Source organism: Gorilla gorilla, chromosome 15 (genome assembly GCF_029281585.2).
Source record: "Gorilla gorilla gorilla isolate KB3781 chromosome 15, NHGRI_mGorGor1-v2.1_pri, whole genome shotgun sequence".
NCBI lineage: Eukaryota > Metazoa > Chordata > Mammalia > Primates > Hominidae > Gorilla > Gorilla gorilla.
The window spans coordinates 35,174,099-35,187,039 of record NC_073239.2 but is presented as its reverse complement, the minus strand read 5'-3'; the positions used below and the strand labels follow the sequence as shown (position 1 = coordinate 35,187,039).

Below are 12,941 nucleotides of genomic sequence, written 5' to 3'. Positions count from 1 at the left end.
CACGGCGCTCCTTCCAATCAGCAGAGAGAACACACGTCCTTGCGGAAGTGACGGCAGTTCCGAATCCAGTGGGGGCGGTGAGAGCGATGAGGGTCTGAGACGGTGGGAGCGGTTGTGTGAAGATGGAGGTAGGAACCTGATAGCTAAGAAGGCTGGCGAGAGAACGCGGCCGACCGGGTTGAAGCAGAGACGGGAAGCCAGGCGGAGAGGCGACTGACGGGAGAGGAGAGAGAGCGGGGTTTGGGGAGTGTTGTCAGAATGTCAGGGTCAAAAGCCATCGCTCCAAGCTGACTCCCTGCTCCCCCTAACTTATCCCCGCGACTTTCTTTTGGTTTCCAGTTTCCCGGAGGAAATGACAATTACCTGACGATCACAGGGCCTTCGCACCCCTTCCTGTCAGGGGCCGAGGTGAGCCAGAGCTGCCGACGCCGCGGGGGTAGGGCCTGAGGCAGCGGTGGGGTAGGGTAGTGGGGAGGAGAGCACGGACTCCGGGGACGGGGGCTGGGAACCAAGGGCCGCAATTGGCGTTTAGAGAAAAGTGGCGGTTGCTTCTAGAGCCTGTGGGGACTATCTGGGGAAGTCTTGGGAAGTTGCTGTCATCAGAAAGCAAGGTATTGGAAAGAGATAACCTGTTTAAAGAGAAAAGGGATTCTGGATTAGAAGACAGAGTGGAATTGTCTCCTTTCTCTGGGGAGAAATAGCTACAGTAATCTTAGGGGATCGCAGTGGAAAAAAAATGTTTCAGCAGCTGAAGAAATTGGGGTTGAGGGGAAGGAGCTTATTGGTTTTCTTTTGTTTTGAGACAGAGTCTCGCTTTATCGCCCAGGTTGAAGTGCAGTGGTGCGATCTCGGCTCACTGCAACCTCTGTCTCCTGGGTTCAAGCGATTCTCCTGCCTCAGCTTCCCGAGTAGCTGGGATTACAGGCGTGCGCCACCACGCTCGGCTAATTTTTGTATATTTAGTAGAGATGGCAGTTTCACCATATTGGCCAGGCTGGTTTCGAACTCCTGACCTCAGGTGATCCACCCGCCTTGGCCTCCCGGAGTGCTGGGATTACAGGCCTGAGCCATTGCGCCCGGCCTAAATTTCCTACTTTGATAAAAAATTTGTGGTTACCTTTACCTACATGGTGGCAGCTTGTTTTGCTAATGCCAGGAGGAAAGGAAATAGCTGCTAGAGAACATAAAAGAGTTGAGTAGGACATGTGTTTCAATTTGCCGGTGACTCAGACGTTGGGCACATTACTTCATCTTTGTATGTCACAGTTTCCCCAGCTGTCAAACAGCTGTAATTATAGTTTCTTATGCTGTTTTAAAGTAGAAGTAAAGGTTATGATGAAACCCTGAAGTGTTCGTTAAAAAATTTTGGTTGAAATATTGTCATAATATAGATATGTATCACTTGTTTGGGAGAGGCAAAAGAGAATGGTGGAACAGACAAAAATTTCTGTCTTTGAGAAACTGAAGTCTTGAACCATCTGCCATTTTTTGAGGACTTTTATGTTTATTTTCAAAAGTGGTGTGGACCATTTGCATCAGTTTTTTTAACCAAGAATTGTCAGTGGCTGTCGCATGGGCTTATGCTATAATCCTAACGTTTTCATGGATGAAAATGGGGTTGACAAGGGGCAGTTGCTAGTTTAACTTTTTTTTTCTTTCTTTTTTTTTTTTTGAGACAGTCTCCCTGTAGCCCAGGCTGGAGTGCAGTAGCACGATCTTGGCTCACTGCAGCCTCCACCTCCTGGGCTCAAGTGATTCTCCTGTCTCAACCTCCCAAGTAGCTGGGAATACAGGTGTGCGCCACCACACCCAGCTAATTTTTTTTTTTTTTTTTGAATTTTAGTAGAGACGGGGTTTCACCCTGTTACCCAGGCTGGTCTTTAACTCCTGGCCTCAAGTGATCTGCCCGCCTCAGCCTCCTAAAGTGCTAGGATTACAGGCATGAGCCAATGTGCCCAGTGCCAGTTTAACTTTTTTGTTGCTTTTATTTATTATTCTCATAAGCAGGATAAGTGTGAATCTAGTATGCAGCAAACTTTGAAATGATATAAAACCTAAGTCTGGGCCCAGCACAGTAGCTCGTGCCAGTAATCCCAACTGTTTGGGAGGCTGAGGCAGGAGAATTGCTTGAGCCCAAGAGTTCTAGACCAGCTTGGGCAACGTGATCAAACTCTGTCTCTATAAAAGATAATAATAATTAATTTTAAAAAAACAGGTGAGGCCGGGTGCGGTGGCTCATGCCTGTAATCCCAGCACTTTGGGAGGCCAAGGTGGGCGGATCACGAGGTCAGGAGTTCGAGACTAGCCTGACCAACATGTGAAACCCCATCTCTACTAAAAATACAAAAATTAGCCGGGTGTGGTGGTGCGCACCTGTAATCCCAGCTACTCAGGAGGCTGAGGCAGGAGAATCGCTTGAACCTGGGAGGCAGAGGTTGCAGTGAGCCGAGATCGCGCCATTGTACTCCAGCCTAGGTGAACGAGTGAGACTCCATCTCAAACAAACAAACAAAAACAGCTAAAATCTGCTTGGTGCTTTGCACTCTTAGTTGCCATTTTCTTCTAAGTGAGATCTTCATTTTTAAATTTCATTATTTGAGTGTTGCAAATCTCACATTGGACTTACCTGCATGAAATTCCCAATTTCTCCTCAATCAGGTCTCCACAGTTTAAATTTTGTTATTTAGAGTGTTCTAAATTTTACGTTGGCCTCGTTCATGCGAAAGTGCATTTTAAAATTAAATACAAGTAGCTTTCAAGTTTACCCACTGTTCTTAATTCTCTACCCCATTTATGAAGTTGAACAATCAAGAGGTAGCCACATTTAAAAAAGTAGTTCCTTTTTGCTTTTGCTTTTGTTTTTAATAGAGACAGGATCTCACCATGTTGTCCAGGCTGGTCTCAAATTCCTAGGCTCAAGCGATCCTCCCACCTTGGCCTCCCAAAGTACTAGTATTGTAGGTGTGAGCCACCATGCCAGGACAGAAGTGGTTCCTTTTCACATCAAGAAACTTCCCATGAAGAATCATGGTGTATAGTGAAGAAAAGTAAATTTAAAGTATTAACAAGTAATATTATAATAAAAAAGAAAGAAACTTTCCAGGTTTGAATCTGTCCTTTGTTTTTGTTTTTGTGACTTAAAAAATCTTATTTTATTTTGCCAAGAAACTGATAGCTAAGTTTTAGGCTCAATTTCAGTAGCTTCCTTTGCCTAAGGCTCCTGTCATTGTTAACAGTTCTCCATTTTCTCATTACAACTTCTACACCTTCCCTTTCCCTTGGTAGCGGTGGTAATGGTTGTTTATAACTTTTATTTTAATGGGGTTATGGTTTTACTGTGAGCCATCCCAAATATATCTTAGAAGTAGGTAAAGGTAATATTAAAAAAAAGTTTTTTTTACAAGAGAGGAAATTTTTAGACTTTGCCGACCCTCCCCCAAAAAAGTAGTTGCCCATAAAAAGTTCTAACCATTAAAAAAAATGAATAATTGGACTCCACTGTAATTAGGAACTTCTTTTCATCAAAAAACATGATTAACAAATAGGCATTCCACAGACTGGGAGAAGATATTTACAATACATATATCTAACTCATATTCAGAATATATCAAGTACTTCTGCAGAGTAAAAGAAAGAATCCAGTTTAAAAGGAAGCAAAGGCCAGGCGTGGTGGCTCACGCCTGTAATCCCAGCACTTTGGGAGGCTGAGGCGAGTGGATCACTTGAGGTCGGGAGTTCAAGACCAGCCTGAGCGACATGGAGAAACCCCTTCTCTACTAAAAATACAAAATTAGCCGGGTGTGGCAGCGCATGCCTGTAATCCCAGCTACTCGGGAGGCAGAGGCAGGAGAATCCCTTGAACCTGGGAGGTGGAAGTTGTGGTGAGCTGAGATTGCACCATCGCACTCCAGCCTGGGCAACAAGAGAGAAACTCCGTCGCAAAAAAATAAAATAAAAGGAGGCAAAAGATTTGAACAGTCACTTCACAAAAGAAGACGTCCAAATTGCCAGTAAGAGTTGGCAAGGATGTGGATAACTTTTTTTTTGAGACAGAGTCTTGCTCTGTCACCCAGGCTGGAGTGCAGTGGTGCGGTCTCGACTCACTGCAACCTCCACCTCTCACGTTCAAGCAACTCTCGTGCATCAACCTTCTGAGTAGCTGGGATTACAGGCATGTGCCACCACACCTGGCTAATTTTTGTATTTTTGGTAGAGACCGGTTTTCACCATGTTGGCCAAGTTGGTCTCAAACTCCTGACCTCAAGTGATCCACCTGCCTCAACCTCCCAAAGTGCTGGGATTATAGCTGTGAGCCACCTTGCCCAGTGGATGTGGATAACTTAATTATTGCTAGTGAGAGTGTAAGTTAATTGAGCCACTGGAAAACTAGCAGTACCTACTAAAGATAAACATGCCACCCTAACCTATGACCAGGTAAATTCCACTCCATGATATGTACACAACAGAAATGATTGCATATGTTCACCAAAAACATGTTCACAACAACTTTATTCTTAATAGCTTAACCCTGAAAACAACTCATGTCTATCAACAAAAAAAAAATGGTGTATTTGTGAAAAGGAATACTACACAGATATAAAAAATTAAATTATAAATGCAATTGGATAATCTAAACAATATATTGTTGAGTAGAAGAAGACAGACATAAAAGAGAAGACACTGTATTCGTTCATATTTTTTAATGAGGGTCAAGAATAGGCAAAACTGAACTATCAAAATAGTGATACCAGTTGTGAAGGGAAGGAAGTATTCACTGGAAAGGGGCACAAGGAAATGTTCTGCATCTTTGATCTCGATAGTGATAACTTGGATGTTTGCATATGTAAAAAATCCATTAAGCTATACACTTAAAATTTATGTACCTTACATAAGTTGTATATCAATGAAATAAGAAATAGTAATAATTTCAAAAGAGTAGCAGTCCAGAGAGAGCATTGCCTGAGACGGAAAGTTCTATGATCTGAAGGCAATTTAATCTTTCTGTTTCTCTTTTTCAGGTTGGCTCTAATATAGTGGTATTATGCTTAGAGCACATTGGGGAAATAATTAGGCATAAAGGTACCCATCCTTCAGTAGGAAAAGTAATGTTAGTTACTTTTATATAATATATACTTTTACTTTTATATAATATATAATTATATAAATAATGAACCAGTTCATTATTTCTGGCTAAATAGGTAAAATTTTCACTACTACATCAGTTTTTAAGAGCAGTTATTTAAATGACCCATAGTACCAGCGTATTGTTGAATAAATAGGTGTTGGATGAAAATAAATTTTTCTAAAATGAATGATCTATATAATAAGCTAAAGAAATAATAGATTGTATGTTTTGGGATCAGAGAATGAAAAAAGGGAGGGAAATGGTATTTTTGATTTTTTGGTTCTCTTGATATTTAAGCATCTTTGCTTATAAACTGTAATTCCCAAACCAGCCCCTCCTTCAAAAAGGCCCAGGAATTGAACAAAGGAGGAAAGGAAAGCTAAGTTAGAAGGTAACTGCATATCATGTTCCTGTTTTCTCTTTCTGTGTCCAAACCACTTCTTTTTAATATTTGCTGCAGTTTTAGCTTTGTTTTATATTTAACAGTCTAGAGTGTGATCTGGTTATGTAATCCGCTAAAATAAAGTAAGTTTAGGTATTCATTTTTGGATTTTACCCATAATTTTACAGATCATTTGTAGTGAAAAAGATTTTAGTGAATCTCTACTTTTACTATAGCATGTGGTTTACCCTATCCTTTTTTTTTTTTAACCGTCTGTATTCTTGATAATTGTAGTTATCTTACTACTCATACTTAAAGGAAGAAATAAAACAGAACCCAGAAAACCACCATGAAAGCCATAGGTACTGAATAACAAAGCTTTTCCACATCCCAAGGGGTGGTGTATAGAAAGAATGCCTTGTCGATCCTACATAATGGAATCTCAACATGTCTAATTTTTTTATCATTGCCCAGTTCATTTTATGTAGCCATGTCTAATTTTTTAGTGTACAAGGAGAACATTCCAGATGGTTTATGAGGGGTAGTCACTTGTGGAACACTGGTCCCTTGTTTTGGATATGAATTTTTATCCTTTTGGGGTTCTCATTAACAAATAGTATCATTTTTATATCCTGACAAAGTTGCTGTTTTGTTGTGGTAAGCAGAAAAGGATAGGCATCTTTGCTTTGCCAAAGCAATCTGTATCTTGAAAATTTTGGAAACTACTATTTTGCTATTAGTCTAGTACACTAAATGTTTCCCTTGATCCTTCTTCCTGTTCCTATAACTTTTTTTTTTTTTTTGGTGTGAGAATTTGGTAAAAATCTTTGTACCTTCTACCTTAGAAATGCTCACGTAAACCTAAACTGAAATATCAGAAAGAGTCATGGACTGGAAGTTAAGAACTTCCACACAATAACAAAAATTATGGGCCAGACACAGTGGCTCACACTTGTAATCCTAGAACTTTGGGAGGCCAAGGTGGGAAGATCACTTGAGCCCAAGAGTTCAAGGCTGCAGTGAGTGGTGATGGAGCCATGCACTCAGCCTGGGCGACAGGGTAAGACCCTGTCTCAGAATTAAAAAAAAACAACAACAAAACAACATACATAAATACATGATTTGTGTACTACTGAGAAAAGTTCAGTTCTTGGGGAAAGTTTCAGTTTTTCCCATCAAGAACTGCCTGGTATTTTTTGTTATTTGTGTGTGTGTGTGCGCGTGTGAGACAGAGTCTTGCTGTCATCCAGGCTGGAGTGCAGTGATGTGATCTTGGCTCACTGCAGCCTTCAACTCCTGGGTTCAAGCGATTCTCGTGCCTCAGCCACCTGGGTAGCTGGGATTACAGACGCACACCACCACACCCAGCTAATTTTTGTATTTTTAGTAGAGATGGGGGTTTTCCATGTTGGCCAGGCTGGTCCCGAACTCCCGACTTTTCAAGTGATCCACCCACCTTGGCTTCCCAAAGTACTGGGATTACAGGTGTGAGCCACCACTACCAGCTGAGAACTGTGTGTTCTTATGCTCTGTGTGCTACTTATATCTCAGACAATGACCAGATTTTTTACCATACCAAGTAAAATAGTAAGGAGAAGGGAAACTGTACATATATCTTTTTGTCTTTTAGGAAACTTTTACAAATGTGATTCAGAGATTGGGCATTTCACAGGCATACTTTTTTCTCCCTAGTTTCTGCTAGCTGGAAATTTTCTTTCTAGCAATGTCTTTTTTTTTTTGAGACAGAGTCTTGCTCTGTCACCCGGGCTGGAGTGCAGTGGCACAATCTCGGCTCACTGCAGCCTCTGCCTCCTGGATTCAAGTGATTCTCCTGCCTCAGCCTCCTGATGTAGATGGCATTACAGGCACCTGCCACCACACCTGGCTAATTTTTGTATTTTTAGTAGAAATGGATTTTCACCATGTTGGCCAGGCTGGTCTCGAACTCTTGACCTCAGGTGGTCCACCCACCTTGGCCTCCCAAAGTGCTGAGATTATAGGCATGAGCCACGGCACCCGGCCTTTATTTTCTTTCTTTTTCTTTTTTTTAGACATGGTCTTGGTCTGTCGCCCAGGCTGGAGTGCAGTGGTGCAGTCTTGACTCACTGTGACCTCCGACTCCTGAGTTCAAGTGATCCTCGTGCCTCAGCCTCTCAAGTAGCTAGGATTATAGGTGTGTGCCACCATGCCTGACTAATTTTTTGTTCTTTTGGTAGAGACGGGTTTCACTGTGTTGGCCAGGCTGGTCTCAAACTCCTGGCCTCGTGTGATCTGCCCACCTGGGCCTCCCGAAGTGCTGGGATTACAGGTGTGAGCCACTGCTCCCAGCCTAATGTCTTCATTAAACCAGAATTAGAGGCTGGGCGCTGTGGCTCACGCCTGTAATCCCAACAGTTTGGGAGGTCAAGGCAGGGTGATGGCTTGAGCCCAGGGGTTCAAGACCAGTCTGGGCAATATGGCCAGACCCAATCTCTACAAAAAATGCAAAAATTAGCCTGGCGTCATGGCCAGGCGTGGTGGCTCACGCCTGTGATCTCAGCACTTTGGGAGGCCGAGGAGGGCGGATCACCTGAGGTCGGGAGTTCAAGACCAGCGTGACCAACATGGAGAAACCCCGTCTCTACTAAAAATACAAAATTAGCCGGGCATGGTAGCACATGTCTGTAATCCCAGCTACTAGGGAGGCTGAGGCAGGAGAATCACTTGAACCTGGGAGGCGGAGGTTGCGGTGAGCCGAGATCATGCCATTGCACTCCAGCCTGGGCAACAAGAGTGAAACTCTGTCTCAAAAATAAAATAATAATAAAAATTAGCCTGGCATGGTGGTGTGCACCTGTAGTTACTTGGGAACCTGAGGTGGGAGAATCACTTGAACCCAGGAGGCAGAGGTTGCAGTGAGCAAGATCACGCCACTGCATTTTATCATGGGTGACAAAGGAGACTCTATCTCAAAAAAAAAAAAAAAACTGCCAGGTGCGGTGGCCCATGCCTGTAATCCCAGCACTTTGGGAGGCTGAGGCGGGTGGATCACGAGGTCAAGAGATCGAGGCCAACATGGTGAAACCCCATCTCTATTAAAAAACACAAAAATTAGCTGGGCGTGGTGGCACACACCTGTAGTCCTAGCTACTCTGGAGGCTGAGGCAGGAGAATTGCTTGAACCCGGGAGGTGGAGGTTGTAGTGAGCCAAGATCGCGCCACTGCACTCCAGCCTGGGCCACGGAGCGAGACTCTGTCTCAAAAAAAAGAAAAAAAAAAAAAAGACAGAAATGGTCATAATAGAAGAACATTTCAGGATCTAGAGGAACCTTGAGGTCTGTAAGCCCAACACTTTGGAGGCCGAGGCAGTAGGATTACTTGAGCCCAGGAGTTCGAGACTAGCCGGGGCAACACAGGGAGAGCTCATCTCCACAAAAAATTTTAAAAATTAGCTGGGTGTGGTGGCACATGCCTGTAGTCCCAGCTACTCGGGAGGCTGGGGCTGGAGGCTTGCTTGAGCCCAGGAGTTCCAGATCAGCTTGGGTGACAGGGCAAGACCCCATCTCAAAAAAAAAGAAAAGGAACCTTTAGGAACTCTATTTAAAGAATGCATTGTTCAATTATGAAAAAAAAAATGTTGGTACCTATTGAATTTGATCTGAATCAGTTTATATTTACTATGCTGTGTGTTAGATTGATAGAATTTAAAGTTTCTAAAATTCCAATTATCTGTTATAATTGGTTGGGGTGGGGGTAATCATTATTAGGATATTCTCATTCATAACAATGGTTAATGATGGTGATTAAGCCATTATATGTATCAGGCAATGTGCTAAGATTTTATGCATGAAATCTCACTTATCCTCATAATAACCATATAAGGGGATTACCATTATAATTCCCATTTTACAGATGAAGAAAACTTGTTCTAGGTCTCGTACCCAGGTCTCTGACAGCAGTCTCTTGCTATTATTTATAAATGTCTATTGCTGTAAATGCCACCATTTAGATTTTAGTGTCAAAACAGAACCATAGCAGTTCACATCTTAATCAGACATTGTCTGTTAGCTGCATGAGTGGTGGCCTCATTCAGAAAAGAAAGAATGTGTTATTATTGACCTAGTTCGACTCAGAGGAAGAGATTGGGTCTTTAGCCAACTGGAGTAATCCTTTTCCTCTCTTAGAGAGAAGCTTGGTCAGAGCAAGACTAGCATTTTTGGCATTGTTGAGGTTTTCTGAAAATCCTATACTAATGGGAATCTTTATTTGTTGTTAACATTATAATTTCTAAAGTGGAGAAGAAGTAGGAAACTCTGCAAATATTTTAGAGGGGGATAAAGTTCCCATGACAGTACATTTTAGCATCTGTTTGAAAGGAACCTAAAACAACAAAGTATAATTGGCTGGCTGACAGCGAATTTCTGTGACCTAACAGTTTAGATGTAATAATTGTGAAATAACTGCTCTATTAGAATCTTTAGAGAGATTTCAAGAATCATAGTAAACAGGTTATAAAGGCTATGTCCTAAGTAATGGTACTGAAAGAATTTTTCATTAGAACAATAGGCATAATTTAAGACAAAAGAGACGGTAATGGTAGAAAAGAGATAAAAGAATTGAAAATTGTGACTGATGTTAGCAGCCTTGAATGTACCAAATGACCAAGGGTATCAGAAGAGAGATTGGTAAAAATAATAGGTTCTAAGAAATTGATTATAAAATAGGATCCTACGCAGAAAAAATGTATCCTGAGAATCTCTAGTACCCCATTATGTTCTTCACTTAGTAGTATGCCATTTCTCCTCTTTTCACTAATTCTTTTCCCCCTTTTTTCCCCTACAGACATTCCATACACCAAGCTTGGGTGATGAGGAATTTGAAATCCCACCTATCTCCTTGGATTCTGATCCCTCATTGGCTGTCTCAGATGTGGTTGGCCACTTTGATGACCTGGCAGACCCTTCCTCTTCACAGGATGGCAGTTTTTCAGCCCAGTATGGGGTCCAGACATTGGACATGCCTGTGGGCATGACCCATGGCTTGATGGAGCAGGGCGGGGGGCTCCTGAGTGGGGGCTTGACCATGGTAAGGGGCAAGACATTGTCAGGCTTACCCCAGCTAATGGGCATGGCATTAGGGGAGACAAAAGTTAACTCTATTCCCTACTACACTTGGGTATTACTTGTTTCTCTTTTTGTGGCTAAAGGCTCACCAACAAAGACTTAATTTCACCTGAATAAATGAAATTTACCATGTAGGTAGATTTTACTTGAAAAATAATTTAAAATTGTACAATGTCTGGTTTGAAAATTATTTATTGTGGTTTTTGGGAAAAGGTGTTTTCTGCTTTTATTATGGCCTTCACATCCTAGGATTCAAATTTGAATGTGATAGCTGGCACACGGAGGGATTTATTCAAAAATGGCCTGAATCATGTTGAGCAGCCAGCAGAACAGAGCTTAAAAAAAAAAAAAAGGTCTGAGCCAAATATAGTATTGTGGATTAGTGTGTAATATAAATCAGTATATTGGGCTTCCAGCACATCGAACCAGTAAGCACATCTTCATACTCTATATTTGATGCCAAACTTTAATATTGGCCTCATTTATGCTGATTGCCTGTGTATTACAATTTTAAAAGCTATTATTTTGGGAGAGTACAGATAGGAAGTTTTTCTTTACTCAATGTGTTGTCACTACTTATATATTACTGAACAAGTTGATAGCTCTTTGACTTGTCCAACAGTGCGACTTCTCTGATTATTTTTAGTTCTTCTTTTGAGTGCAAAGAAGTAAATTCATTAATTTCTGTACTTTTTTAAAAAGCTTATTTTTTTATTTTCATTTTTGAAGACTATTTTATGTTTTGTATTTTAAATGATACAATTTGGGTAGGCAGGGAATTTATAAGCTGTCTTAAATTTAGGGGGGAAAAGTGGTGTTTTTTTATATTTAGTGTTTAATTAGTCCTTCTGCTTCTCTCAGGACTTGGACCACTCTATAGGAACTCAGTATAGTGCCAACCCACCTGTTACAATTGATGTACCAATGACAGACATGACATCTGGCTTGATGGGGCATAGCCAGTTGACCACCATTGATCAGTCAGAACTGAGTTCCCAGCTGGGTTTGAGCCTAGGGGGTGGCACCATCCTGCCACCTGCCCAGTCACCTGAAGATCGTCTTTCAACCACCCCTTCACCTACTAGTTCACTTCACGAGGATGGTGTTGAGGATTTCCGGAGGGTGAGGCATTCCCTGTCAAAATCAATTCTGCTGTGATAGTCTGGGATAAAATTCTTGGGATACAGAGCCTAATCAGTATTCTTTACCCTTGCCGTGCCATCTCCTCTGCTGTTTTCTGGGTGTGGGGTTCCACCTCCCAATTTCCAGTTTATAATTCTCCTCTCAATCCCTATTCTTATTGGTTCTCCATATTTGACTAATGTCTTTTAATGCTATTTCTATGATTTTTAGCATTTCTGAAAATTCCATATATGTGGCTAGTTTCCAGACATAATACTTGTCATCGTCCATTGTGTAATTCTCTCTTTTTTTCTCTCCTACAGCAGCTTCCCAGCCAGAAGACAGTCGTGGTGGAAGCAGGGAAAAAGCAGAAGGCCCCAAAGAAGAGAAAAAAGAAAGATCCTAATGAACCTCAGAAACCAGTTTCAGCATATGCTTTATTCTTTCGTGATACACAGGCTGCCATCAAGGGACAGAATCCTAATGCCACTTTTGGTGAGGTTTCAAAAATTGTGGCCTCCATGTGGGATAGTCTTGGAGAAGAGCAAAAACAGGTGAGCAAATATTGAGGAACTAATAGTGAATGTTCCAGAAGTTTTTAAAGAGATAAAAATTGAGGTTTTCTTTTTTCTTACATGTCCTTATCTAATATCAGCTGTTTGTTAATGACACTTAAATATCATCCCTTGTCTTCGAAGTTGCAGCCATACACTGACTCCAGAAAACCTATTTAAATTTTTTTTTTTTTGAGACAGAGTCTCGCTCTGTCACCCAGGCTGGAGTGCAGTGCCGTGATCTCAGCTCACTGCAAGCTCCGCCTCCTGGGTTCACGCCATTCTCCTGCTTCAGCCTCCCAGGTAGCTGGGACTGCAGGCGCTTCCACCACACTGGGCTAATTTTGTTTTTGTATTTTTAGTAGAGACGGCGTTTCACCATGTCAGCCAGGATGGTCTCGATCTCCTGACCTCGTGATCCACCCGCCTCGGCCTCCCAAAGTGCTGGGATTACAGGCATGAGCCACTGCGCCCGGCCTATTTAAAAATTATTAATAGGCTGAGTGTGGTGGCTCATGCCTTTAATCCCAGCACTTTGGGAGGCCAGGGCAGGAGGACTGCTTGAGCCCATGAGTTCGAGACCATCCTGGGCAACATAGGGAGACCCCCGTCTCACAGAAAATTAGCTGGGTGTGGTGGCATGTGCCTTTGGTCCC

At 42.1% G+C, this 12,941-nt stretch overlaps 1 protein-coding gene across 2 annotated transcripts in view; it reads left to right on the top strand.

The window, feature by feature from the left end:
* The first annotated feature begins 8 nt into the window (after positions 1 to 8).
* The window catches only part of TOX4 (TOX high mobility group box family member 4), a 22,038-nt gene continuing 9,105 nt past the window's right edge, over positions 9 to 12,941 (top strand). Inside the window, exons 1-5 of one of the 2 annotated variants that reach the window (XM_019009484.3) lie at positions 9 to 128; positions 340 to 408; positions 10,329 to 10,571; positions 11,471 to 11,731; positions 12,058 to 12,285. In XM_019009484.3, coding sequence (XP_018865029.1) covers positions 123 to 128; positions 340 to 408; positions 10,329 to 10,571; positions 11,471 to 11,731; positions 12,058 to 12,285 — 807 coding nt within the window. In that variant the 5' untranslated portion in view covers positions 9 to 122. Of the gene's footprint in view, positions 129 to 339; positions 409 to 10,328; positions 10,572 to 11,470; positions 11,732 to 12,054; positions 12,286 to 12,941 lie in introns of both variants that reach the window. The other variant, XM_019009483.4, reaches the window with a different exon arrangement.